The sequence below is a fragment of the Podarcis raffonei genome, chromosome 15 (genome assembly GCF_027172205.1).
Source record: "Podarcis raffonei isolate rPodRaf1 chromosome 15, rPodRaf1.pri, whole genome shotgun sequence".
Lineage (NCBI taxonomy): Eukaryota > Metazoa > Chordata > Lepidosauria > Squamata > Lacertidae > Podarcis > Podarcis raffonei.
The window spans coordinates 41,031,455-41,058,509 of NC_070616.1; the positions used below are offsets into that span (position 1 = coordinate 41,031,455).

General features: G+C 42.7%; 1 protein-coding gene across 2 annotated transcripts in view; it reads left to right on the forward strand.

Moving 5' to 3' along the window:
• EBF2 (EBF transcription factor 2) overlaps nt 1-27,055 on the forward strand; it is a 269,896-nt gene that overhangs the window by 8,284 nt on the left and 234,557 nt on the right. For both annotated transcript variants that reach the window (XM_053366518.1, XM_053366517.1), the window contains exons 4-6: nt 1,836-1,891; nt 2,208-2,281; nt 11,213-11,281. In XM_053366518.1, coding sequence (XP_053222493.1) covers nt 1,836-1,891; nt 2,208-2,281; nt 11,213-11,281 — 199 coding nt within the window. The remainder of the gene's footprint in view (nt 1-1,835; nt 1,892-2,207; nt 2,282-11,212; nt 11,282-27,055) is intronic.

Genomic DNA, 27,055 nt, shown 5'->3' on the forward strand with positions numbered 1-27,055 from the left:
CATGACCCGAAAAGGCAACATGGGACCAAAACATACCTGATGCATGTATTCAATGGGAAACTGCTTCTTTTAATTCATTTCTTTAAAAAATTGAAAAAATATCCATCTCCAGGAAATAGGTTTTGTAGGTCTCATTTCATGTTTTAAACTACTGAAGCCTGTTTAATCTGGAGTAGCAGCAGGGCAAAATAGAGATGCACGTGCTCCTTGAGACTAGTGCCTATTTCAATCCAGTTTTGAAGCTTCCTTCACCAAAACAAATTCCCAGAATTCTTCATGGCCGAGGTGGGGGAGTGTCCAGCACTCCAGCCACTAGACCACACTGGCTCTCAATAGATAGTGAAATAAAATGGCTAGCACATTTGTAAAACTAAGCAGGGTCTGGTCTGGTTTCAAATTGGGTGGGGGACTGCATGTTGAGAATTCCTGCACAGCAGGGGGTGGACTAGATGACCCTCGGGGGTCCCTTCCAACTCCACAGTTCTTTAAAAGACTGGCTGTTGCATAAAGTACATTTGGCTGGTGTTGTGAATAAGTGTGATAAGCTGTTTAATTAACTCCTTTTGAGGTTGCAAAGAAATGTTCATGTTAGGCCACCACTCCGTTCACAGCGTAGGTTGCCCAGTCCACTGGTGTGTATGTGTGTGTGTGTGTGTGTGTGTGTGTGTGTAACACTTGCCTGTTCCTGGGCACCAGCAGCCCCCGCCCCACCAGTCATTTTGGCAGCTTTACTAGATAAGAGAGAAGAGAATGAACACTAGTCCTGTACCTTCAGTTTCTTGAAAGTTTTCTTCCTTTGCAAAAATGGCTTCCATTTTTTATTTTTTGCCTCATTTTCAGGGAACGTTCAAATTTTGGTTGGGTCAGCATTTTTATGTTACCTTATTGTTGTGAGGTGGCCAGAGGTGGCACACCCATACGTCTGGAATTTCCCAAACATATGCAGAATACTGCAGTTGGAAGCGGTGTCTGGGCAGAAATCTCTAAAATATCTGGGAAAATCTGGACGTATGGCAACCCATGTTGGCAGTGTTGTTTTGGGTGATTTTCCTTAAAAATAGCTCCAAAACTTCAGGTTTTTTTTTTGTTTTGCAAATTTGTTTGAAACATGGCAACCCTCACATATATTCCTTTCCACTAAACCTTCCCCACACCCCCAGCAGTTTGCAGACTTGCAGGCTCATGGGAGGAGTTGCCACATGATTTCTCGCTCTGGCCTTTAATTGAAGCATAGGAAGGCTACAGGGTATAGACCACAGGTGAGATGATTTGTAGTGTGAAAGAAAAGATACAGTACTCTTGCTTCTTCTTCTTCTTCTTCTTCGGCGATCACTCGTAGCCGAGTAAGATTGTCTTCCCTAAACACGGTTTTAACAATGCAAGCACACCTTGGACACTTAAAAAGGGAAGTAGACATTCCACTCATAAGAATGTCACTGAAATTTTCTCTCCCCGTGGATAATTTTCAAATGCAATTTCATTTCTCATTAATAGAAGGGGAATGGCCAGGGGGTGGAGGAAAATGTAAGAGCAATTTTCAACTCAGCACCAATGAATACATTGATCTGGATCTGTTTGGATCAGAAGAGGGATCAAGTGAGGATCGAGCAGGAATGACTTTAGAGCAGGAGTGGGGAATTGGTGGCCCTCCAGATGTTGTTGGGGACTTGTACTCTCATTTGCCAGCACGGCCAATGGCCAGGGATGCTGGGCATTGTAGGCCTCCATCAGTGTGAGGGCCACAGGTTCCCCATGCCTGATTTAATGACTTGGGGAACTGATCCTTTGGAATTGTCTTATTTTTATTCTATCATGTTCTTCAATGTTCCCTGTAGGTGTTAGAACTGAACAAGATCTCTTCGTTCGGCTCATTGACTCAGTCACAAAACAGGTAAGATCAAGCAAATTGTTTGTCTCCTGCTCTTTAATTTCCCTACCTACTTGAATTTCTTCCTAATCAAAGCTATGTCTGTAGCATTCTAATCAAGTGTTGGTGTTTCTCATATCCAAACTATTTCTAATGAGATATTTTTAATGCATAGATTGCCTGCTATGTGAAAAAAAATATAATACTTTCAATAATCAGACCTGCTTTTCTCCCTTTCTTTTTAAAAAATCAATTAACATAATACTACTACTAATACATGCTGCTGCTACTACTACTACTGCTAATTCCCATCTCTCAATGCTTGTTCACATTTCTATAGCCTATCGCCTATGAAGGACAAAACAAGAATCCAGAAATGTGCAGAGTTTTACTCACCCATGAAGTTATGTGCAGGTAAGACAGCTTCCATTATTTATGTGTCTGCAGCCAACTTGCAGAAGCTAAGCAGGTCTGGGTCTGCTCAGTGACAGAACCCATGAACCCCATGTATTCTACTTTAAACTCTATAATGGAAGAAAGGCAGAATATCAATGTATTAAAATAAAGCAACCCCTTTTCATTGGTGCGATGTGTGATTTGCACAATGAAAGGGGTGAAAAGTTTGCATTATTTGTTAAAAGATACTGATCATATAAGTCCAAAATAAATTTTTAACCTGTGATCCTCCAGTTGCTATAGAACAACAGCTCCTATCACCCCGACTTCTTGGCCCTGCTGGCTGGGGCTGATGGGATGGTAGGAGCTGTAGTCCACCTGGGAGACCTCAGGTTCCCTCTTCCTGGGCTTCAGGCAGGTTCTCCAGCTCCAACCCACTCAGCCTTATCTGAAGATAGTGGGATCTGAATGTAGAATCTTTTCCATGAAAACGTGTTCTTTACCATTCAGCATCCATGGACTGTGCTGTGGACTCTATGGAAATAAACTTACGTAGGAAAGTTGTGGAAGTGTGCTTTAGCATCCAGCTGTGCATCTATTAGACACAACCAGTTTCAGGCTTGCTGAGTGGAAAATTTGATCGATAGATTCCTTTAGTTGACACTTATTGTTATTTTTCCTGGAAAATCTGTCAGATTACCACTGCAAAGTTCTGCCACACACACACACACACACACACACACACACACACAGTGGGCTGTTTCCAATGTAGTGCTGTGTTAATGACATTTAGTGGTATATTGGTTCTGCTGGTGAAATGGCTCATGCCAGCGGAATGTTGTTGCACAAGTAAATGCATAAGCAGGTTGCTAGTAACTTAGTTGCACGATGGATTGTGCAATCTGTGGTGTGACATGCTTCTGCTAGTGCTGCTGTTGCACTGGATTCCTCTGTTATACCACATTAAAACTTGCCCTTTTGTTAGCAAGCAGAGAACACTGAATTCAGCCCCTAAAGGTTGCAATCCTATACCCACTTACCTGGGACTAAGCCCCATTGAGCTCAATGGGATTTACATTTAGGATTGGACTGAAATGTTCTTCCTGAGCTTCCCCCTCCTTTGCCCCTTGCTCCTGTGTATAGGTTAGCATCACAGAAGTAACCAGGATTTTTGTGGTGGGCAGGACTTGGGGGGGCAGGACCAATGTGATTGGTCAGGTAGTTAAGTATTTCTATTGTTTACTTGACCTAGGGGGGCAACTGCCCCCCTGCCCCCTTGGCTATGCCCATGGTTAGCGTGCTCCACTTCATGCATTAAAAGTGTGGATATTCCTGGATGCACACTTACAGACAAATGAGTAACTTTCTGGTAACTTTTAACCTGCTTTCTAGTCCCCCTTTTCATTTTTGCTGCAAGTTTTAACCAATTCATCAGTTAGCTTTGATTAAATTAAATTGACAATCTTTGTGTGTGTGTGTGTTTGTGTATGTGCGCACGCCAGCAGATTAACTGGGTAGTAGGTATTTAATTTTTTTATAAAAATTTTGCAATACTTAATGAAATCTGAGGGTTGCAGGCACCATATCAGAAAAAGCCTTCCATCCTTCTGCTACACACCTGGGGTGGGGTAGGGAGAGTGTATCTTCTAAGCAGGTTTACACTGTAACACAGGTATGCACGATCTAAAATCAATTTCCTCTTCAAGCATGAGTTTGTTTATTCATATGCAAATGTATGCAGCTTTAATACAGCAAATATGATGAATTGATTCATGGCACAATCTTATTTGTACATACTTGGACATTAAACTCACTGTGTTCAGTGGGGCTTATTCCATACTATGTGCATTTAAGATGGCAGCATATGATTTCTTTAACTGGGTGAAAGTCCTAGTTGGCACGTGACAATGCAAATTGGCAGTGATCTTTATGTTAAAGCTGCAATCCTATGCACACTTCCCTGTTAGTAAAAGTACAATGGCTGTACCCAGTGTTAGTCTTGCTCAGAGAAGACCTGACGTAATTGATGGACCTAGCTAACTTGGGTTCATCAAATTAACTCAGTTTATTCCGAGTGGAACTTAGCTGGATACATCCCAATGAAACTTACTTCTGAGTAAAAATGCATATTCTTAGAGTGAAGTTGGTAGATGGTATTTTCTTCAGCTGAGAAACATGAGACCAATCTTGATCTTAGTCTGACTCCATTGTCCAAGGGTTTCAGGTTTTTTTTTAGTCTAGCAGTGCTTGACCACATGTGTTTTCTCTAGTACTTAAAACTGCTAGGTGTTGTGCAAAAATTAAAATTAAAGAGGGCCCTTACAATTTTTCTCTAGATTCTAAAGAGATCACAATTGATCTCAATATGTATATGTTACTTCAAATGCTGACATGCTTTTTCTTTCTATTTAAGCCCCCCCCCCACATGAATTCTGTTGAAAGTTGTGCTCGTGTTCTTCATAATCAGAAAGCTGGTATATCAGTGAAATTGTGGAAAGAATGCATCCAAAAGGATAACAGTGGCTTTGTATGTGTGAAAACAATAGGAATTGTTGCATGCGTTTTCTCCATGTTGGTCTTCAAATATTTTTCATTATGGACATGCACAAGCATGTTTATTTTGGAAAGTGCCATAGCTTAGTGGTGGAACATTACTTTGCAAGCAGAAAATCCCAGGTTCAGTTCCTGGCATCTCCAGGTAGGGTTAGGCAGGTCCCCTGTCTGAAAGCCTGGGAAGCCAGTTAGTCAGTAAACAGTAGGCGGTTTAGAGATACACAGGCAAATGGTCTAACTCTTATGTCTCTAAGTCGGTGTGCTCTTTATCAGACCATGTGGCTGCAAGCAAGTCTGAATATGAAGGCTGTATTTTTGTCAGTCTTATGCCATTGATATATGTTTTACCAAGTACAGAAGGGCGGATCTTAACTGAAAGAAGTTTACAATCTAAAATCCTCCAAGCAGAAGACAGATGTAATTGTTCTTGTGTTCTCTCTCTCTCTCTCTCTCTCTCTCTCTCTCTCTCTCACACACACACACACACACACACACACACACACACACACACCATAGTGTGTACTATCTTGCTTGGCAAAGACTTTGGAAACTTTAAAAACTTGCCACAGTCTTGTGGCACTTTGGTTGATCCTAATGAAAATATTTCCTAACTTTGGTTTTGAGGTTTAAAACTGTGCCAGGATTGTGTTCATGGCATGGTATTAATATCTGAGCATGATCAGTGCACATAAAATTTATAAAATTTATATGTGCAAAATACAGTTGACACAATCCAGCCACAATGGAGCACATTTAACTCACATTGATTTTAAGGGAAGAGTTAAGCATGTGTTTAAATCCCTTCTACTGAAATAAATTGGATTTAAAGGCAATTAACTTTTGCTAGGTCATACCAAGTAAAAGTAAGTCAAGTTTCATTAGCTAAATATGCTCGGTCATCACAAATATGGGAGGGGGAAGGTAATTTGATACAAAATTTAGTGACAGAGTACAACTTGGCATTAATATGAAGTTATAATTAATTGTTGATTATCTCAAGCACAGTGTTCCATTTTGTGAGACAAAACTCGTGCTTAATTTGTGTGACTGTGAGGGTAAACATAGCATCCTTTTGTGTGAAATCTTTTTCCTTATCAGAGAATAACACTGTATTCTTCTCATCAGTTAGGAATGAGATGTTCAGTGTTCACTTTTACTTTTGGACTTCAAAAGAAGTTTTATAAATAGGAAAGCATGTCCTGTGAAACGCTTTAACATAAGCATGATTACATAAGAAAAGGGGGTGATCTGGCATTGTATAGATTCTTCTCGCAAGGGTTATAACATATCATAAATGGAGGCTAGTGTTTCCCCCACATTGCCATATCACTGCTCATATACTACATGAATATGCAGGCAGAACTCTTGGGCTCTTATGCCTTGGCTTATACATCAAATGCTTTGCATTAATTGTGATGGCAAAAAAGGCTCTCTGGTTATAAAATAATTATTTGTTAACATGTAACCACCTTGCTTGATAGATTAACTGAGGAAGAATGAGAATTCTCTGATGTCCTTTCAATGTAATGCGTGGATTAGTGAACCAAATCAAGAGCTCTCTATAAAAACCTTAATCGGGTAATTTGAGCAGAAGTCTTTATGTAGACATAACTTTTATAAATTGGATTTTTTAAAAAAGAAAGCAACAAAATGAGCATATGGATGTATTTCACATGGAGTAAGATTTGATATAACCTATTGAAGCTTAGTTAATTTAGACACTTTTATTTTAAGCCCAATAATCAGATCTCACTGTGAGCTGCTTAAGAAGCAGCATCAATTTTTAAAGCTCCTAGTTTAGCCTGCATTAGTAACAGTATATCAAAATTTAATGTACTGTACTAGCCTTGCCGTTCAAGTGGATGCCCATTGTCTTTGAGTGGCAGGCCTTGCTTTTCAGCCTCAGTCAGAAGATAAACATCTTTCTGGTTTGTCATATGGAACTGCACGACTATTCAGCTCAAATGCAGACAAGTGTATCCAGCATCCCCTACATCTTTCTCCGAGTGACAGATGCGAGCTTAGCAGGGATGTTGTCTAAATATTTATGCAGATGCAATGATGTGTCACTGGTAGAAGAAGGGGAAATCTCTGTTTCACAATAATTAGTGTACTTGTTTAGTACTTGGAGGGTGGAGTCAAGCTGTTGGTGTTGACACCTTAAAATCTTTAAAGTGTGCTCTGTGAAGCTTCATTGATTTAAATGAAACTTCTACAGAATATAGTTCCGATGGGAGAAGTTAGGCACATAAGCCATCGATCCTCTTAGCTGAATACAAACGTATGCAAAATCTTTGGTCATATGATGGATAAAAATAAGGCATTTCCCCTCCTGGAATAATCCTGCCTCCCCACTCCCCAGTCTTGCCAACTATTCACTAAGAGGAAAACTGTTTTGTTTTGCTGTTGCCAGAAAGCCCCAGTGCCCTTGATGCTCAGGGGGGTGAAAAGGTATTATAATGTGAACAGAAGTAGTCTCGGGGCCTACAGCTGGCTAATAACAGAGTTGCATTGAGTGCAAGCGAGACCCACAGCTGTGACTTTCGCCACAAGGCCCAGACTAGACAGCAGCAGACATAATCAGCTGAGCCAGGCGGCCAGTGAGCCTAGGTCTTTATCGGCCAGATGGTGTGAATTTAGACACTTTTGTTATGCAATGCCAGGGAGGAGTTGGGGAGAAGAAAACAAAACAAAGGCCACCATGCTGGGTGCTTATTTGAGTTTGAAATTAGAGACAGATTTTTTTTTTCTTTTTGGTGAAAGTTGAGGGCTGAATTTTAAAACCATTTTGGAAGGGGGAGGGGAAAGACATAAGCCCTTCTTTGAAATGGGCAGCTTTCTGGGGCATCCAGTTTCTTCCAAGGCTATGTTTCATCTAGAGCACTGTTTGTGTGTATATCCCCAGCATGCAACTATCCTCTCTATTGATGTGCTAAACTAGGTGTCACACTAGTCCTATAGTTAAGAAGAATATATATTTTAGAAGTAAATAGAAGGTGTTTTGTGCGTGTGTGAGAGAATGAGAGTGTCTCATCTGGATTGGGACCCTGGTGGAATAGGACTATTTTCCCTTTGCCTTAGTACCAGTTGCAAGCAGCCAGCTGTTTGCATTAGGGTGGCTGCATGTGCATCACTAAAAAGGAAAAATGCATCAACCCACACACCCCAAAAAGGAGGCAACAGGGAAACAGACATTCATGTATTGATTTATAGGTATAAGCATGCATTTAGAAAGCTTTCTGCAATTTAAAACCAAAATGCAATACATCTCATACAGTGACCTAGTGTGTTTTCTGGGTGCTAACTATGGACGGACAACTTTCATCCTCAAATTCTGCTCTCTTATTGTTCTTTATCTCTCAACTGGGATTGGGACTGACATGCTTTCAAATAAAAGACTCCTCCAAAGAGAGGACTGTCCACTGTAAAGTAGGACACTCCCCCCACCGGTTGCATTGACAGGAAAGCTCCCATTGGAACCACTCATCTTTTTAAAACAGGAGGTATTTTGCAATATGGGGACTCTTGCACCCCAAACAACATACGGTTACTTGCTAGCCCAAATTGATTTTGCCTGATTTTGCGAGTGGAAGTTCCACAAGTGATGTTAATGCCTTTTAAAAAATCAACAGTTATGCTGCCCAGTTTTCCATTTCTTGGCTTAGAAATATGAGTCTCCAAGTAGGACGTGGAACAAAACGTTGCAGTGTGAAAGAGTGCTACTGTTCAGGGTTCCAGCCAGCCAGTTCTGCTCTTTGCAAGGTGTGGGGAACCTTTGACCCTTCAAATATAACTCCTATCAGCCCCAGCAAGCAATAGATGATGAGAGTTGCAGTTCAGAAACATCTGGAGGGCCAAAGTTCCCCACACCTACTTGTTGTCATTCATGTGTGGATAGCTCAGTTGGTTGAGCATAAGACTCTTACAGTAATCTCAGGGCTGTGCGTTCAAGCCCCAACTTGGGCAAACGATTCTTGCATTGCAGGGGGTTGCACCAAATGGCGTTTGTGGTCCCTTCCAGTTCTACGATTCTACGATTCCATTCCCCTTCTTCCTAACTTCCTGCTTCTGTCCACCCCACCCCACCAATCGTAGGTCAGCATTCCATGCTGCAGAACAATTTCACTTCTCATTCCACCCCTGCATTTTGAGCCCATTACAGTTCTTTCTTGTCATATACACAGTGGCAGCTCATTGGAATAGGTGGGGCAGAAAGCAAGAAGGCCAACAGTAGGGGGTCAGAGCAAAGGGTTCATGACTATCAAGCCAATGATAGGTGGAGCCAACAAATTCTAGTTTTGTCCCCACCCTCTTCCCTACTGCATTCTAGAATGGCAATGTCAAGATTGATGAGAAAGAGGAAACTGAAGGACATTGCTACTTGCTAAACTCATTGTGAAGAATGAGGTGGGCAGGTGGGGCCTGGCTGAGGACACCCTGAGCTGGGTAGGGCAGTGTCCCACTTGCCCCAATGGACTAGCCTCCACTGCTTTACCACTATGCATATTGAAACCTACAGTGTGTGGTGGGGGAGCCATTTAGAGTGGAGAAGCAGTGGCAGGGCTCTCCTACTGCCCTCCTCTACCCCCAATTGTTTTGCTTGTTCAAGAAAAACTCTTTCACCAAGAGTTGGTGAAACTTCCCCAGCACTGAGTTTCAGCTTGCAGTAACCCTTTCTCGGGCTTATTGGAATGAGAGGCATTTTTGCTTTTCAGAATACTCCTTCTGAGTGTGGTGCACTGATGCCAGCAAGCTTTCTTTCTTCCAAAAGTTCCCATTGCAAGCAAATGAGGCAGATGGCTTTCACTTTGCATCTGGATTCTCTTAGCGTGCTTTGCTTGATCATGTGGTTTACCACAAGGGGCAGCAGATCATAGACCAGGAACTTACATACACCTTCACCCGCTTCTAGCCCCAACTGCTCCTATTGATTGTAGACCCCAAAATATTAAAGGTATGTCTTATAGCACAGGAACACAGGAAGCTGTCATATCTATTGAGATCATTCAGTATTTCAGCACTGCCTACAGCCTGAGGGCTGCATTCTGTTCTGGGCAAGCTTTGAGGCACCAGGGATGAGCAGGGCCAAAGGTAGCAGTGGCTGGGGCAATTAAATTCATGAGAGCCAGTGTGGTGTAGTGGTTAGAGCATTAGACTAGGATTTGGGAGACCAGGGTTCAAATCCCCACTCAGCCATGACCTCAGTCACTCACTCTTAGCTTAACCTACCTCACAAAGTTGTTGTGAGGATAAAATGAGGAGGAGGAGAACTATATCACTCCACCTTGAGCTCCTTGGAGGAAAGGTGGGAGATAGCAATAACTAAATAAATTTTACCTTTTTACAGTAGGTTTGTTCACACACATTCTCTTCTCTGTCCTAAGTCCAGATGAGTAAGAGGCTTTGTCAGAATTCAATGATATATTCCAGCCAGTCAAAAACACTCAAATCTTCTTACATTGTTCTCCTGCATAGGAGCTCCCGTGTCAGGTTCTTGATATTCCCATCCTGTTTTTTGCAGTTTCAGGCAGAAAACAAAAAGGATCTTCAAGCTTCGGTTTGGCCACCATTCATGCTTTGCAGTTGTGTCCAGCTTGCTGGGCTACACTTGTGCAAGCTGCCCTGTGGGGTACATCTTGCACGCCACTTTGTGGCTGCGATTTAGTTACATTGTGCTTGATTTCATCTGAGACTCTAAAAATATACATGCAACCTAACTATTTATATCCTTGAAAGTGGATCAAAATTTTATTGCCCATTCAGCAGACATATAAAGTTATAATATTTTACCAGTGGTAAATGAGCCAGCAGCATTAAAAATTACTTGAAGGCCTGGGCTGTTGTGTATTTATCATGACATTATTAAAAAGTTGGGAAGGTGCAATTGCAAGGCTGGCCCCGGGTTTGAGAGGGGCTCAGGTGTGGACTGGAGACGGTGGGCAGCCATTTCCCACAATGACCTAGAAACAGTGGTTGTTTCTGCCTGACTGGAATGTGTCTTTGAACTCTGATAATGCCTCTTGCTTGCCTGGAAGGAGCACAAAGCAAGACATGTGAGGGAATGTAGAAACTAGCCTACTGTGCAGAGGTAAATTTGGCATTTCCACCCACATTTGCTTTTGGCCCTGTCTGCCATTGGCATGTGACTCCCAGAAGGTTGTCCCAAAAGGAATGTAACCATCATGCTGTGAAAGGTTTCCCACTCTGGGCTCAGATGTTTGGAGAAGGCAGGGCAGTGTATGGTGAAGACCAGGAGAAGGAGGACCAAGGGGAGTCAGGAGCATGGCAGTGGGGCCCCCGACAGAAGGTGGGGCCCAGTGATACCTGCCTCTGGTGCCCACCTTGTTATACTTAGTGAATTATGATCCTTTTTTGTTTGTTTCCTTCGATCTCCAGCCGTTGTTGTGAAAAGAAAAGCTGTGGAAACCGCAATGAGACTCCTTCAGACCCTGTGATCATCGACAGGTAGGAAATAAAAGTTAAGTTTTTAAAAAGCAACAAAAACGAAGAGCAAGGTTTTTTAATCATGTGCAACTGGATGAGGTGGAGAATCTTGATGCAAGTATCTGCTTAACTGTTGATGTTAGTACTGTACTATTTTTTTTGGGGGGGGGAAGGCTCTCAAAATTTCTTGGCCTTCTTTGATGGAATGTCTGGTTTTTTTTTTAAATATATAATGTCTTCTGTTTGCTTATCTAAGCTTGGCTAAGTATTCATTGTGTGGCAGCATGCTTGATGTTGTCTGTTTGGTGAGGGATGCACTCCTGCTGGATACATAGAACAGAGATAGCATTTCAGGTCCCGCTTGCTGCTTCATTAACATTCCTTTATAAAATAATGATGTTGCAGGCACATTCTTGTGGAAAAAGCATTAGCCAAGTTTGAAATGCCTGCAATTGGAATTACTGTAAACTTTTCTGCAGATTGTTGCATTTCCACATTTGCTTTGTCTCAAGAGTTGTTTCTTTCTGAGCCAGAGTCAAAAAGTGTGTACCCTTTTGTATCCTGATTGCAATTTGGGGCCTCTAATGAAACATTGGTAGTAAACAGGGTTTGAAGTTGGCTGATATATTGGTGGTGAAATTAACAGTCACTTTTTTGGAAGAGAATGAGCTCATGGATAAGCTTTTGTGTGTGTGTCTGGTGGTGCCTGTTGCTTTGGAGGTCTTGTATATGGTTGAAAGAGACACTCTGTGCATCAGTACAGATCATTAAGTTGAATATGACCGCTGTAGGTGGAAGCTGTTAGAAGTGTATGTGTGTCTCATGGACTGAACCCCTCAACACAACACAGACAATCACCCACATGAATGCATTTATTGCAATTTCCCTGAAATTACTCATGTTGCTCCAGAGGACAGTGTTTGGAAATTGCAAGGAAGCAGAATTCAGCTACATGTTGAGTTAAGGGCTATTTGGCAATAAAACAGACTGCCTCAGGAGGTGGTGGCTTCTCCTTTTCTGAAGGTATGTAATGCAGCTAGCCCTGCCATTAGACAAAGTGAGGCAACTGCATCAGGCAGCAGATGCTGGAGGGCAGCAGTGGCAGCATCCTGGCTGTTCCTCATAAACCTCACGCCGCCAGTCACCTGCCTCTGTGTAAACTAATCTGCTGCCTCAGATGCAATGGGTGATGCTCATCACTGTCCTCTGTTACTAGTGCTGAAGTTAGATTCAGTTGCTAGTCTGGTTGGCTTCTGTGCATGAAATAGGAAGGGGCCGCCATCTTGTCCTCCACCTCAGGCAGAAAAATGTATTGGACCTGTTCTGGTATTTAAGCAGAGGTTAAGCAGAGGTTAGCTACCTGTGAAGAATGCTGCGAAAGTAAGAGTCCTGCCCTGTGCAGGGCGTGCTCTATGACCTTCAAGTTCCCATCTATTGTTGGGCTACTTAAGTACAGCAAATTTCATGTATTATTATTATTAGTTGTTGTTGTTTGTTGTTGTGAGTAGACTGATGGTTCACAATGTGATCTGGAACATCTCTATTACTTCTCTATTACTTCTCTTTCTCCTCTGAAACAATACAAGAGTTGGAAGCAGGTATGTGTGTGTTTTACATGTACAGAATGTATGTATGTGATTAGTTAAAAGGGTACAGTTCCATTTCCTCCAGACATACTGGTAAGCAAAATCACATGATTGCAAAGTTCTGTTCTGCAAGGTGGAGGGCAAGGGCGGCCTGTTCTGTTTCAGTGTCTTACCACAGTCTCATGGCTGCAGCTTATGGCGAGATCTCACGAATCTCTTGAAAGAACTTGTGGAAGTCTCATGAGCTCTCACTGGAAGCCATTGCCACTGTGCAAACCTGGTGGCAGCAGGGGTGGGCAGCATGCCTGCAGAGGCACTTCCTGCAAGATTCTGCCACCTGAGGCAGGCTCCGTCACTCCGCCTCATGGGCCCCAGTGAAGGGAATGGTTGGCCATGACTTAAGACTTTTAAATAAATCGTATAGCACAGCCCTATACAAGTCTATTAATAAGTAAGTCCCACTGAACTCAACGGACCTTACTCCCAGGTAGCTGGCTATAGAATTGCAGCCCTCGTCTATTAAATGTATGAGATTTATTAATTGTTTAAGTTGGCATGAATTTTGCTCATTAATAAGGAAATAATTTTGAAGGGGGGGGGGAGAAAACTTGTTTGATTTGTTTCTGGATGATAAATGTTAGTTGCATTAGGAACTGTCTTAGAAGCATTTCCTCCTGTGAGAGAGTTAAGGATAGCACTTTTCATCTGCTACTTTTAAAAAGTAAAAAAAACACTTTATGGTGCCTGGTTATTATTATTATTTTGGGAGGTGCTTTTTAGTAAATAAAAAAAAATCAGTCAAGAGGTTTGATCAACAGAATGTGAAAATCATACCTGGAATTGCTGCAGGAATTCTGTGAAACGATAGCATTTGGGGCAATGCATCATGCTACTTTCAAAGGTTTCTCTAAAGCATGTTTAATGCCGAATTATTATTATTATTATTATTATTATTATTATTATTATTCTGCAAAAAGCAACTGTGCAGAGCTCCCACGCAGATTGAAAGTGTGGCACATGTGGAGGAAGGGGTTAATAATTTCCTCTCTGTGCCTTTTTCCTGCCAGAAACTGCTTCTTCCTCCAGCATCTGTTTGTCCCTGAAGATGTCAGATTTTCATTAATCAGCACCTTCCAATGACAACAGAAATGAGAGGGGTGGAGTATGAGTTGCACTGGGAAGATGATACGTAAAAGAAAAGGGTCAGTCCTATTCTTCCCACACACAACAGTCCTGATCTGGCCACCTGTCTTCCATGCAGTGGTCTGCTTTCCACCAGTCTTTTCTGAAGTGATCCAGTTTTCATCTCTCTCTTGCACGGTCCAGATTTGTTGTGTAATCAGCAGATCTCACATGCTTTGTATCCAATCTCTTTCCATCAGTTCATCAGCCCACATCTATTACATCTAAGTGTCAAGGGGTTATGGGTTAATTTCTTACAGAAACAGCCTAGGTCTCCACCATTCCAGTAGGATAGTTAAGAGTTTAATATATAGCTCGAATTTTGCAATTTGTACAAACTGGTCTCATGCAATTCCCCCAAAATTGTTGCATTTTGACATAGTTCTGCCAGAGACATAAGCAAATCACCTCCCTAAACATCCCTTCCAATGGAGCTCATCTCACCAGTCATATGTATGCCAAACTGTGCTTTGGGGGCAAAATGGCAATTTTTACATATATTATAGAAATATAAAATTATTAAGAATTTATTAAAATAAACGGCTATCTATTCAACATATGACTTTTCAGTGATGGACTAATCACGCATACATTTGCATAGTTCTAAAGAAAAAAAGACTCTTACCTTGGCGGCAAACACACCATACATTTAAAATACACAGATTTCCCCAAAGAATCATGGGAACTGTAGTATACCCCTCACAGAGCTACAATTCCCAACTACAGTTCCCAGGACTCTCTGGGGGAAGCCATGTGCTCTAAATTTATTTATACCCACCTACCAACCAAAGTTCTCGAGGCAGCTTATAGTATATAATCAGATAACAGTTAAAATGAATGGTGATGCAATAGTCACTGCAGCCGAGCAACAATGCAGGTAAGTCCTCACTCCTTTTGTTCTTCAGCATCCCAGCAAATGCCCTTCTGCAGCTGAGTTTCCTGGCTGTTGCAGAGGCTAGATGTTAGTCCCTCCCTGAGTGGCTGCTACTGATGTGTCTCATAGTCCTGGCTGTGGTGACAGATGCAGGAAGTGCTGGGTGGGTGTGATGTGCCTCCTTCCCAGCTTTCAGCTGTTCCAACAATTTAGGGCGTTGTGGTTCAGCACTGTGCTGCTGGCACATTTATATTCAGCCCCTTTCCTAATGATCCCTCGCATGTGGCATCTGCCCTTTCCACATTTTCTTTGAGCTGCCCCCCTTCCCACAAAAAGATCCCTTTCCCAGCTCAGGTATAGTGTGCACACAGCCTTTGTTTTTAGATGATGCATCCAGGAGTTGCTAATGACACCATTACTTAACAGTATGTATTTATTTACAGAGAAGAGGCATTCCACCTAATTTCAAGGGTGCATGCCTCTTTTAACGTGACTCCTGTATTAAAAACCACATGCTCCTTAAATTAACCGGAGCATTTTTTAATGCATGCCAATCAGTGTGTGCTTTAAATTTTTTATTTTAAGTCTGCAATCCAGCGCACATGGAATCAACAACAAGCTCCATTTAAAACAATCAGACTTATTTTTGAGTAGCCATTGCACTACTGATCAAGGCTGCAATCTTACCAATATTTACTTGGGAGCAAGTCCCTTTGAACTCAGCAAGGCTTACCTCTGAGTTAATTTGCATAGGTCAGGGCTGCAGATATAAAAGGATACTGAATGGATGTTGGTAGACAAAATGACAGCACAAGTTATTTTATTAACTGACATGAAAAGTTTTGTTGGAAATAAAACTTGGTAGAACTTGGGGGGAATTTGCTGTCAGGGCCTGGGATGATTATTGCTTTAAAAATCTTGGGGAAAATAACAAAAAGCCATTTGTGTGAGATGGTTGTAGAAAGGTCCACACTGAGGTGATGTGTAAGATAATGTCTTTTAAGGAAATGTACTTGGGTGTGATGAAACAAGCAAAATTGAGTTTAGGAAGCCTTTCTTACGCGATGGAACAGAACTAAACTAGAAGAAATGGCACGATTAACTTTGTTATAAGAATTTATACTTATAAATCAATGGAAGACTTTGAAAGAAACTCTGAATTCTCCCTCTCCCTCTGTGCTCTCTCTGAGTGAGAGATCTCAGTTCTGCCAGTTCTTGTTCATTAAGTATTTGCATGTTTGTTTGATTTAAATGAAGTAAAGGAAACTGGGGGAAATGAATGGGTACCAAGATAGTGATGAGGTATCCTGCCAATATGGTTCTTAAAACATATCAGTTTGTTCCAGTCCTTCCTCCTAAGAGTTCACAGTAATAAGTTTCTCACAATCTTCCTGTGAGGTAGGTCAGACTGTTTCAAGACTGGAGAAATGTCCTCTCTAGTCTTTGGTCACACCCATTCCATACATTTAAAGCACATGACTTTCCCCAAATAACTCTGGGAATTGTAGTTTTTTTAAGGGCGCTAGGAATGGTAGGCCTGTGAGGGGTAAACCACAGTTCCCAGGAGTCTTTTGGGGAGTCATGTGCTTTAAATGAGGCATCCCAGCCTGAAACCTTGGAGAACTAATGCCAGTCAGTGTAGAGTATGCAATGCTGAACTAGATGGACCCAATGATCTGACTTTGTATAAGGCAGCTTCCTGCATCTCTTGTATCTCTTGTAACAAAGCTTCTTTCCAGAATCTCTCTTTTTAAAAAGAAGGAGAGACATATCTACTGCTTCTTCTAGTTTGCCCCCACGGCACTTGCTAAATCCCACTACAGAGAGCTGTCCAGTTCTGTAAAGCAGTGACAACAGCTTTCAGAATGGATAGTATCTTTCTTCTTCAGCTTTATAAATGAGTTGGAAGAAGGGGAGTGGGAATCTGTGGTTGGAGAACATAAACTCCTCTTGTCAACGTTTTTTAACCTTGAATACTCTCCAAAAATTTCTTCACAGCACAAGATGTTTCTGCTGCAGCCTTCATTCTTCCAATGATCCAAACACCCATTTGCTTTATCTCCCTCTTAATTTTCATTGGTAAGAGTTATTATTGTAAAAGCCAAGGCCATAACAAATATAACCCTAGTGCACATTTTATGCTGTTTGCCTCTGATTTATCAAGCAAAATTTCCAGGTTTATAGTAAAGGCCTAAGTATGTCTACTGCATACTTATGAGATGGTTGCTCCCAGATAGGAGTGCATAGGACTGTAGCTTTAATACACTTTGAAATAAAATATGTGAGAAAATTGAGTTTCCCAAGCCAAATCAAAAGTCTTAGCATACACCTCCCCCCTTTATAATTCAAAAGTGAACATAACTACATTTCTGTTAATGTTTCATTCATTTTTCAACACAACTTTTCATTACCATTATCTCCAAATGGTTTGGTAGGTCCAGAAATTGTCATTGTATCTACTATATTTGTGAAAAGCTTGGATTTTTAAGAGTTTTAGATCTTTAAAAATAAAGACATGAGGTTTTCCAGCCCTCATTGCTGTGGAGCATAAATGAGGGCTAGAAACTTGGGTTGCTTTCTTTTTTTAAAGTATGTGAAAGTTTTGGTTTTTAGGAATCTGAGGATTATTGTTGTTGTAGAGCAAGGATGAAAAGGCCTTGACTTCAACAAGCCCCCAGTCACAAGTGGATTGCTGGACTCGGGAGCACCAGGTTTCAGGTCCTTGTTTCCCAAGCTAATGTACCAAACAGGATAAAATAACCCTTGAAAGTCTACAAGGGCAGGCTCATAGCTAGAAATTTCACAGTGAGTGGATGTAGTAGAAGGATTTTCTCTGGAACAGCCAGATCATAATTACCCGTAGCTCAAAAAGCTTAAATATATTTGATTGTATTAAATATTATTAAAATGAAATGTAAGAAAACTAGAGAACCTGGAACATCTCGACAAGTAAGAGAACTAGAGACTTATTTTTTTATCAAGAATGAAAGCTGAAAATTCAAGGACCTGGAGTGGGATCTGGAGCATGCATGTGGCCAGCTGGCCATATGGCCTCAAAGTCCACACAGTGATTTGGCCATTTGCAAAGGGCACCTGAGCACATGTAGCTGAACACATAGGAGCACTGAGCACATGCAGCACCTCCCCATGTACAACAGTACACATATTGGTATTCCTTTCCTGACCTCTCACTTGACATGTGGACATTAGGGCTGGGCACATGATGCCAAAGGGGTGGGACTAGTACATGTGGATGGCAACCTGTGAAAAAGACCAGCTGAATTGCAAATGTCTCTTCTCAAATCAACCAATGAATGCTCCTGTTTTACAGGTGAGGAACACCGAGTCTGAGAAAGGAGCAAAGAGCAAAAAGCCCATTGTGGCTGAAAACTTTCACTTGCTATAATCGTTCAATTCATTTGTAATGTTTAGGCTGCCAGGACCATTGTTTATGTGAACAAGATAGCATCAGTCTCACACAAGTATTAGCAAATTCGGGGGTGGGGCGGGGACCTTGAGGTTTGAAGAAGTACAAAAAGAATTCTTAAGGAACAGGGGTGCCGACTTGCCCCCCACATTGAGGGGGTCCTGGCATTGTGTGACATCATATGCACGTCATGCACAATTTTTTGGAGGGGTGAATCAGACACCTCCACAGAGATCCTCCTGCCAGTGGCAGGAGCTGGAGAACATGGAAAAATCACTCTTCATGTTGGCGGCGGGGAATGGGGAGCGGAGGGCATGTTTGCAGGCAGGAAGCCAATCTCTTTGGGTTTATATTGAGGGGGCCGAAGCCCCTTTCATCCCTCATAGTTGGCACCCCTGTTAAGGAAAAAACCTAAGGAGAGACCTCCCCCAAATTGTCCAATAGAGACTGAGCATATTCAGTGGGCATGGCTACTGGAGTGTGGTGCGGGATGGAAAATTATGTGTATATGTAGACTTGATTAGCTGGAATTCTGATCAGAGAGCACTTGACTCTGCAACACTTTGTTGCCAACTCCACTTGCTGTCAAACTATAGGGAATATGAAACTTTGCTGATCCACTTCAAATTGCCCTCAGACATACCACTAGATCCCAATCTGCTTTTGGTCTGCCCATGCCCTAGAACTCTACCCAGGAAGACAGGAAGTTACAGTCCACCAGGTTAGTTCATCAGGGCAAATAGGGCACTGTCCCACCAACCCCAGTTTGCCCTCAGCCAGCCCCTACCTGCCTGCCTGCTTCCAGGGGTGGTTCATCCTGCTTTGCCACTTGAGGCAAAATGGGAAGGTGCCACCCTGCATTTGTGCCACCCACCACCCCTCTTACTGCCCACCTAAGTCTTTCTTACCAGTGTGAAATAACTATGACTTCTGGCAAGAACCTTGCAATATCGCCCAGAGGCCTCACACAATCTTCCTGGGAATCAAGTAAGCAAGGCATCTCAGGAAGGTCATTCAAGGCCTCTGGAGGCCTCTGCTAGATCTTGTGGGGCTCTTGCAAGATTCCACAGGGCTCTTGTGAGATCTCACGAGAACCCAGAAACCACCACAACCACAGCTGCCTCAGTCTGCCTCATGGACCACCCAGTTGTTCTGGGGATCCATGGCCGACAAACTGCTGATAAAAGTGTTCCCTAGGAGCAATGTTTCTCAAACTTTGGTCCCCAAGTGTTGTTGGACTACAACTCCCATCATCCCTAGCTAGCAGGGCCAGTGGTTAGGGATGACAAGAGTTGTAGTCCAACAACAGCTGGAGCCTCAAGTTTGAGAAACACTGCCTGAAGAGTAAAAATGTGGATATGCTATATAAATGGGAGCAAGCAGACACCTTGCATGTCCCCATGCAAACCAAGGAAGTTGACCTAGCCATGGCATGTTTTGGAACTGTTCCCAAGTCTTCTTTTCCCTGTTGGCTGCATGGTTGTCAAGGCAAGGCTGCTTGTTACCTACTGTGGTGCCGGACAGTCAAAGCAGACACATCTCTCTCTTCCCATGCCTCTCCACGGGAGCCGGCCAAAAGCCCCTCTGCACACACGCCTCTCCCCTCCTGAGCTTGCAGTGATCTCCCCACTTGTCCTGCCGAGTCCAAATGCTTTTGTTTGCTGCTCCAGCCTGGCTCTCCTGCGATGAACTGCTGTTGTGCCATCTGCTGCTGATTAATTTTTTAGTAGCTGGGGATGTTTGTGAGGAATCAGTAACTTGGTGTGCTTTTGCCCTGTCACTTGACAAATGGCTGCCTTGGTCCCTTTTAAAGAACACTGGATTTCTTCTCTCCTCACCACACTGCCTCTGTCCTGAAGCTAAAGCACTCTGAGTTCTAACCAGATAACACTGAAAGCAAAAAACTGTCAGCAATGGCTATAGAAGCGGGAGAGAAGTCCACTGCCTTCTGCATGCAGCAAGCTGGTTGCTTCTTTTTCCAGCATCTTGCTGAAGGAGAAAGCTTTTCACGTGGTCAGCCCTGCTGGGGAGTTGGTGACTCAGGAGGGGAGGGGCAGAACTGGGTCAGAGAAGAGCTTTCTTAAAAGCAACGGAAGCAACTGTGCCTTGACTCTGAGGCCTTCTAGATCACTAGCAGGGGCCTGCTGGAGAAAACCATCCTTTCCCTAGCAGTAGTGTTGTATAGTGGTTAGAGAGTGCTAGGCTAGGACCAAATGCCCATTCTTCCCTGAAGAAGCATAGGGTGAAAACATAATAAATAAAAAGATGACTCTACATACAGAATCGAGTAATTTGGAGCTGAAACGGTCACCTTGGACTTCTGAGACTTCACGATGATTTATTTTGGAAGATGTCCTCTCTTATAGGGAAGACTAAAGGTAGGTCCTGGGAAACAGAAAGCTAGATGCATGAAGCCACATCCCAAATGCTCATGCATCTGATCAAGTATGGCACAATGGAACAATGTGTCTTGCTGCTAACCAGAAGGTTGGTGGTTCAAACCTGCCCAGGAACAGTTGTGGGCAGGATTAATGCATTGCATGGGATTGGACTAGATGCCTCTCTCAGCAACAGCTTAACCCCAGGCATCAAATGTCAGGCCTGAAATCCAGGTTAACAATGAGCCTGCTAGTTGCTTTAAGTCTGGCACATCTACAGGAGACCGGCCGGTAGTTGGCCTTCAGAATTGACAGGATGGAAGGCAGAGAGACCAAGAATAAGTTTGAGCTAGAGCCAGTGACAAGCAGAGCCAATTATTTCTAGTTTTGTTCCCACCCTCCTCCCTGCTCAGTTCTACAAGGGGCAGCAGTGAGTCTAAGCTGGCAGGCAGAGCCACACCCTGGGCTGGTTGCAAGGCAGAAGAAAGGCAGTCTCCCCTTCACTGTAATGGACCAGTCTCCACGCGGACAGGCATTCTTCCTTCTTGAGCAGCTGCTGTCAAGAACATATTACAAAGGATATTGTCAAATCTTAATACATACAGCTGATTCCCTTGTGTGCTGGATATTTGTCCCTTGTGAGTATGGTCTGTTTCTTACTGTATTTCCCAGGGTGCTCACAAATAGGGAAAAGAACAAGTAGTAAAAAGGGAGGACAAATAAGAAGAACAGGAGTCTGTGAGAAGAAAAACTTTTCTATTTTCTTTGTGTGAGGATATCACAAAGTTGTTTCCGTAAAAATATATATTTAAATTAAATTAAATTAAATTAAAATGCTGTTCCTTTTCAGAATAGACCCACTGGAAAGAATGAACATGACTCACCTAGATCCATTAACTTCAGTGTGTCTACTGTAAATTAGCTGAACACAATTCTAAGTACCAGTATGAATTATACAATGAAACAGAAAAGACAGGCAACTGCTTATCTTGAAGAGGCTGTAGGCTGTCTCTCCTCCCTTCCCCTCAAGGCAATAGGATTCCTCAGAAGCCCCTGGGGGTTGAGAGAGAGAGAGAGAGAGAGAGAGAGAGAGAGAGAGAGAGAAAGAGAGAGAGAGAGAGAAAGAGAGAGAGAGAGAGATCTTTTCCCTCCAGGAATAGTTTTATTCTTTCAGGGGCTTGGGGATGAAACAATACAGTGGTACCTTGGTTGCTGAACGGTTTGGCTCCCAAACAAATCAGCTCCCGAACGCCTCAAACCCGGAAATAAGTGTTCCAGTTTGTGAACATTTTTTGGAAGCCGATCATCCAATATGGCTTCCAATTGAGTGCAGGAAGCTCCTGCAGCCAATTGAAAGCTGTGCTTTAGTTTTTGAACGTTTCTGGGAGTTGAACAGACTCCCAGAACAGATTAAGGTCGACAACCAAGGTACCAATGTATGGATATCCCAATATGGACATGTTCTCTCTCTCCCTGTTTTAAAAACCTTTTGTGGTATGGGTCTGTGAGGTACCCGCCATTGCGCCACAGGATCCAACAGGACTTCTCCTTTCCTCTCTTCTCCTTGCAGCCCACCTCACTCTTCTCCATGTGATCTTCCAAACCTCTGGAGCAACTTTGGGGAGTATGTAGGGGACTGCAGATGGGAAGATTAAGTCCCACTTGCACAAGTCATTTGAAGAAGCAGAACATCACAGTGTGATGTCAGCGGATGTCTACAAAAGTTCTCAGATAGTTTTGGATGGAGAAATAGTTTTGGATGGAGAAATCTGTCAATTCCAGGTTGTCCTGGCTTCTCATTTTGACAATATTAAATTCCCTTCACCCCATTTCTATATCAGTTTGTGATGTTTTCTTTTATGAAAACTCTGCAGGAAAATATATATATGCATTTTTATGCACATTTCTTCTAACATATGCAATTTTTGTATGCAATGTTGCCTATTCTTTTAATTATTCTTTTATGTTTTTAAATTATTTGTTTCTTCTTATTATTACTGTTATTCTATTACATAGCAAGGGATAAAACAACTTAAAACATATATGCATTTTTGCAATGAATTGTCCATCATATGTCATTCTGTACATTTCCCCCACTAATATATGCATTTTGGGGTCATGTTTTAAAGTTGGAGAATTGCATCACAAAATTCAGAGAGTTGCAAATTTTGAAGGATAGCTTTGTGTTTCAGTTTGCTTATTGGTTTGGGAATTGTGATTAGGGGAAGTGCACATGCATATGCAAATTGAGTCAATTTCCCTCTCACCCCTGCTCACACTTAGAGAATTCGGTCTTCACTATACCACCTTTAAACTCTGTTGCCAAAATAAACCAATGTCCCAGCAGCTTTGTTCTTGAAGAATAGACATGGGATTAAGACTACCACTAGAGACAAGTTTATAAGATGAGCAAAACTGAGACGTTTATTAAGGAAATTATTTGCATGGAGGGGATGCACTGGCTGAGAGAATTAGTTGGGCTAATTAGTTTGTTACAGAAACAAATATATGTATATGTTTTATGAAGATTGTTGGTAACATTAGAAGTATGGGCATAAAGATTAATAAATTGAAGAGAAGTATATAGAACTTACATAATGTATTGATATCCTGCACTTAACCTTTCGACTTAGAGAGATACTTTTAAACTTGAAGTTGTCAGGGAACTGCCATCGGAGAAGCAGGAGGTGAAAGGGCTCACAGAGGCTGAGAGAGACTATTCAGCTGAGGAGGGAACCAGCAGGGGGAGAGGAGGAGGTGTTCCAAGGGAAAGTGAGTCGGAGGGAGGGCTCAGAGACACTTCCAGCGAAAATAGTGGGGAGGTTTCAGGACCTCCCATAGGGACACCTACTCCTCGCCGGAAACTGTCACGCCGAGAGTCCAGAAGACGCGTTTCCATTAAGGAACTTTTATGCTGGAGGAAGTTCCGTAAACGCCCACTGTCCGATTCTACGAGCGACTGATGGAGCCATGCTTAAGGAGCTCCGTCACAGACAGAGGTTTGTGGACTTAGCCAAACTCTGAGGGACTAGGACTTTACGCACAAGCAGCTCACCATCCCATCACAGAAGTGTTTACAGAAACTTAGAGAATTCAGTGAGGTGAACATAGGATTCTGACGCTTTGTTTTCTTCTATTCTGAGCTGCTAACTCCAACAGAATTCATAACAGGGATTTTTAAAAAGCTAATCAAAATAATATAAATATGGGTTGGGTTATTTTTTTACAAGTTAAAGGGGTTTGTTTGCAAAGCCTGCCCAGCTACTGCCATATTAGGCCTCATCTGCACCATAATTTTAAAGCTGTCTTATGCCACTTTAACAGTCATGGCTTCCCCCAAAGAATCCTGGGAACTGTAGTTTAAGGTGCTGAGTATTGTTAGGAGATCCCCTATTCCCCCCAGCGCTACAATTTCCAGAGTGGCTTAACGGTCAGTCCCCTTTTCCTGGGGAACTCTGAGAACTGTAGTTTTTAAGTTGCACTGAGCTCTGTGGGAGAGGGACCAGTGAATGAAGGGATTTGGGATGCAATGCAACCCAGTTTATTCCTTTCCTCACCCATTCCCTGACCTTGAAGCACCCAGTTTTGCCCTTTACACCAGTTTAACTTCCACCAGCTTAGCTTCCCCCAGCAGGGCATTACATCAGGGGAAAGCATTTATGCTGGCTTTTAGAAGGAAAACTCTGATTCTAAGCCTCTGCTGCCTTCCAGCTATACTCATTCACAAGTAAACCCCAAGGAAAAATCTGCGCCTGCTGCCTTGCAGGACATCTTCAGGAGAAGGAAAGGCTATGTATACACTACACAAATCCTGAGTCGAGTCTCAAGACAGTCGGATGGCGTCTTGTATACCTCTTTCCAGCAATTCCTGCATCCACGCTGGTGCCAAATGTATAGTTCTGCTTTCCTTTGGGCCACATCCGCAAGGCTGAGAGGGAAATTTGTCTTCTGGGCAGCCCAGGACCTCTAAACCAGGGGTCAGCAAACTTTTTCAACAGGGGGCCGGTCCACTGACCCTCAGACCTTGTGGGGGGCTGGACTATATTTTGGAAAAAATAATAATGAACGAATTCCTATGCCCCGCAAATAACCCAGAGATGCATTTTAAATAAAAGGACACTTCCTACTCATGTAAAAACAGGCTGATTCCTGGACTATCCGCAGGCCAGATTTAGAAGGTGATTGGGCCGGATCCGGCCCCTGGGCCTTAGTTTGCCTACCCATGCTCTAAACACACAGCTCAGGTTTGTGCCCCAGAAAGGTCATTTTGGTGCTGCTAATGTAGCAAAACCAGCATGGGAGGCAGCAGTTACAAGTGGTCACAGCAGGCACTGTGATTCTCCAGTGGTTTGACCTCACCTCCAGAGGTGCACTCCATTGTCTCTTGAATTGAATTGAATTGAATTGAAAAGTGCCAATAAGTCCAGATTAGCCAGGGGTGGGGAGATATGCCAAATCGCAACCCAGCCAGCACATCAGGGTTTGGACCGCCCATAAGATAGCAAAATCACAGGAAATGTGAGATAAAAGCCTTCAGAAGGTAGAGGATTGCTCTCACCAGTCGTTTATCTTACACAACTAGGGCTAAAAACCTGAACGCACAATGTGAAACCCACCCACATAAAACCCCAAGCTTAACTAGAAGAATTAAGGGCATGGTGGTGGAATACACCCACCCCTTGCTTTTAAATTAGAGGAGACTTCTATTTGAAGGACTGTACAATTCAAGATGAAGAACTGTAAAAAGAGAGAGCAGGAGGAGTCTTGAAGTTGTCCATCATTACTATCATACCTCCACAGTCCTAGGCAGTATGCTTCTGAATACCAATTGCTAGAAACCACAGAATGGGAGAGTGCTGTTAAGTTCAGGTCCTGCTTGCAGCTTCTCATAGACATCTGGTTGGCCACTGTGAGAACAGGATGCTGGACTAATGGGCCACTCGCCTGATCCAGCAGGGCTTTTCTTAATTTCTTAGCATCTGGGCAGCCGACTGAACTACCTTCCCCACTATGGCAAGATATATTGCATTTCTATTTAAATTAAAGCATGATTTCCAAATTTGCAGATAGAAATGTAAATCAGCATAAGGACCTATAGATTAACATATGCAAATATTATTTGTGCCACCCTCTTGTCTACTTCTTTTTGACGATGCACAAGTAGCCAGCCTGGCATGAGATCCGCTGCCTGGCATGAGACCCGCCCTGCAGTCTAAAACAAGTTTTAAGGTTCAGTCAGTGCAGAGATATCTGGGTGTATGGCCCACTGGCTTTAATGGAGCTGACTTTTGGGTAGGCATGAATAGCAGAGTGCTGTGCCCCTGCAGTGCAGAAACTCTCTCACTGGATCATCATGCCTCCTCGCTCACAACACAAATTAAATCCTAAGCATATGAACAGGGTTCATTCGTTCATTCATTCATTCTCTTTCTCTCCTGCTGCCTTTCCTTTCAACCCCCCAACCCTTTAGTGCTTGTATCCCCCGCCCCATCTCCTTTCCCCTCTCTGTTTATTTTGTTTCCAGATAGAGAGTCCTGAAGCTAATTTCTTTCTCGGAATTCTGTTTAGAACTCCAGTTGGTGGTTGTATTTTTGTGTTTTGTGTGTTTAAATTTCAAGAGGACTCCACCGAGCTTGTAAATTGTATTGGATCAGTGAGCTCATAATGAGGCTTCCGAGTCCAAACAGTGCACGTCTGTTGGGACTTTATTGTTCATAAAGCACCTTCCCCAGAGAGTAATAGAGTCATTAGGTGTGTGCTGTGTTTAATATTTGGCCATGACAGGAAGCAATAATTTTTTCTATCTTAACTGTGGCTTTGGAGTTGTTATTTAAACACTTGGCTTATTTGAGTCTCGGTGACTGTGAACCAATTAGGCAAAGAGTAAAATGAGGAGAGTCGCTGCTGTTTCTCATGCAGCAGAGTGCCTCTCCCTTAAATGCATATGCTGCAACTGCCCCAGTAAATGAAAGCCGGCTCCGTGTGTGTGTGTGTGTGTGTGTGTGTTCGTGTTCCCTGTCCTTGGTAAATTTACTGTCCCTATTTTGTCCCTTTTAATGGATATTGGGCATACCTTGCTAATTTTCAGCTCGTGTGAGGGTGTTGGAGCTTAGTGGTAGAACATCTGCTTTGCACACAGAAGAGTCCAAGTCCAGTCCCTGGCAACACTGACTTTCTGATACAGGTTTGGGTTCAGTACAAGACAACTTCCTATCTTCCAAGGAGATGCTAAGAGTCTTCTTTCTTCAGGTTTCAAATCCTTTCCCAGGTCTCTCTGGAAGTGAAGCCTCTGAGGTCTAAACTACATGTTGCCTTAACTGTTTTGTTTAAAATAGCAGGTTTCAAATG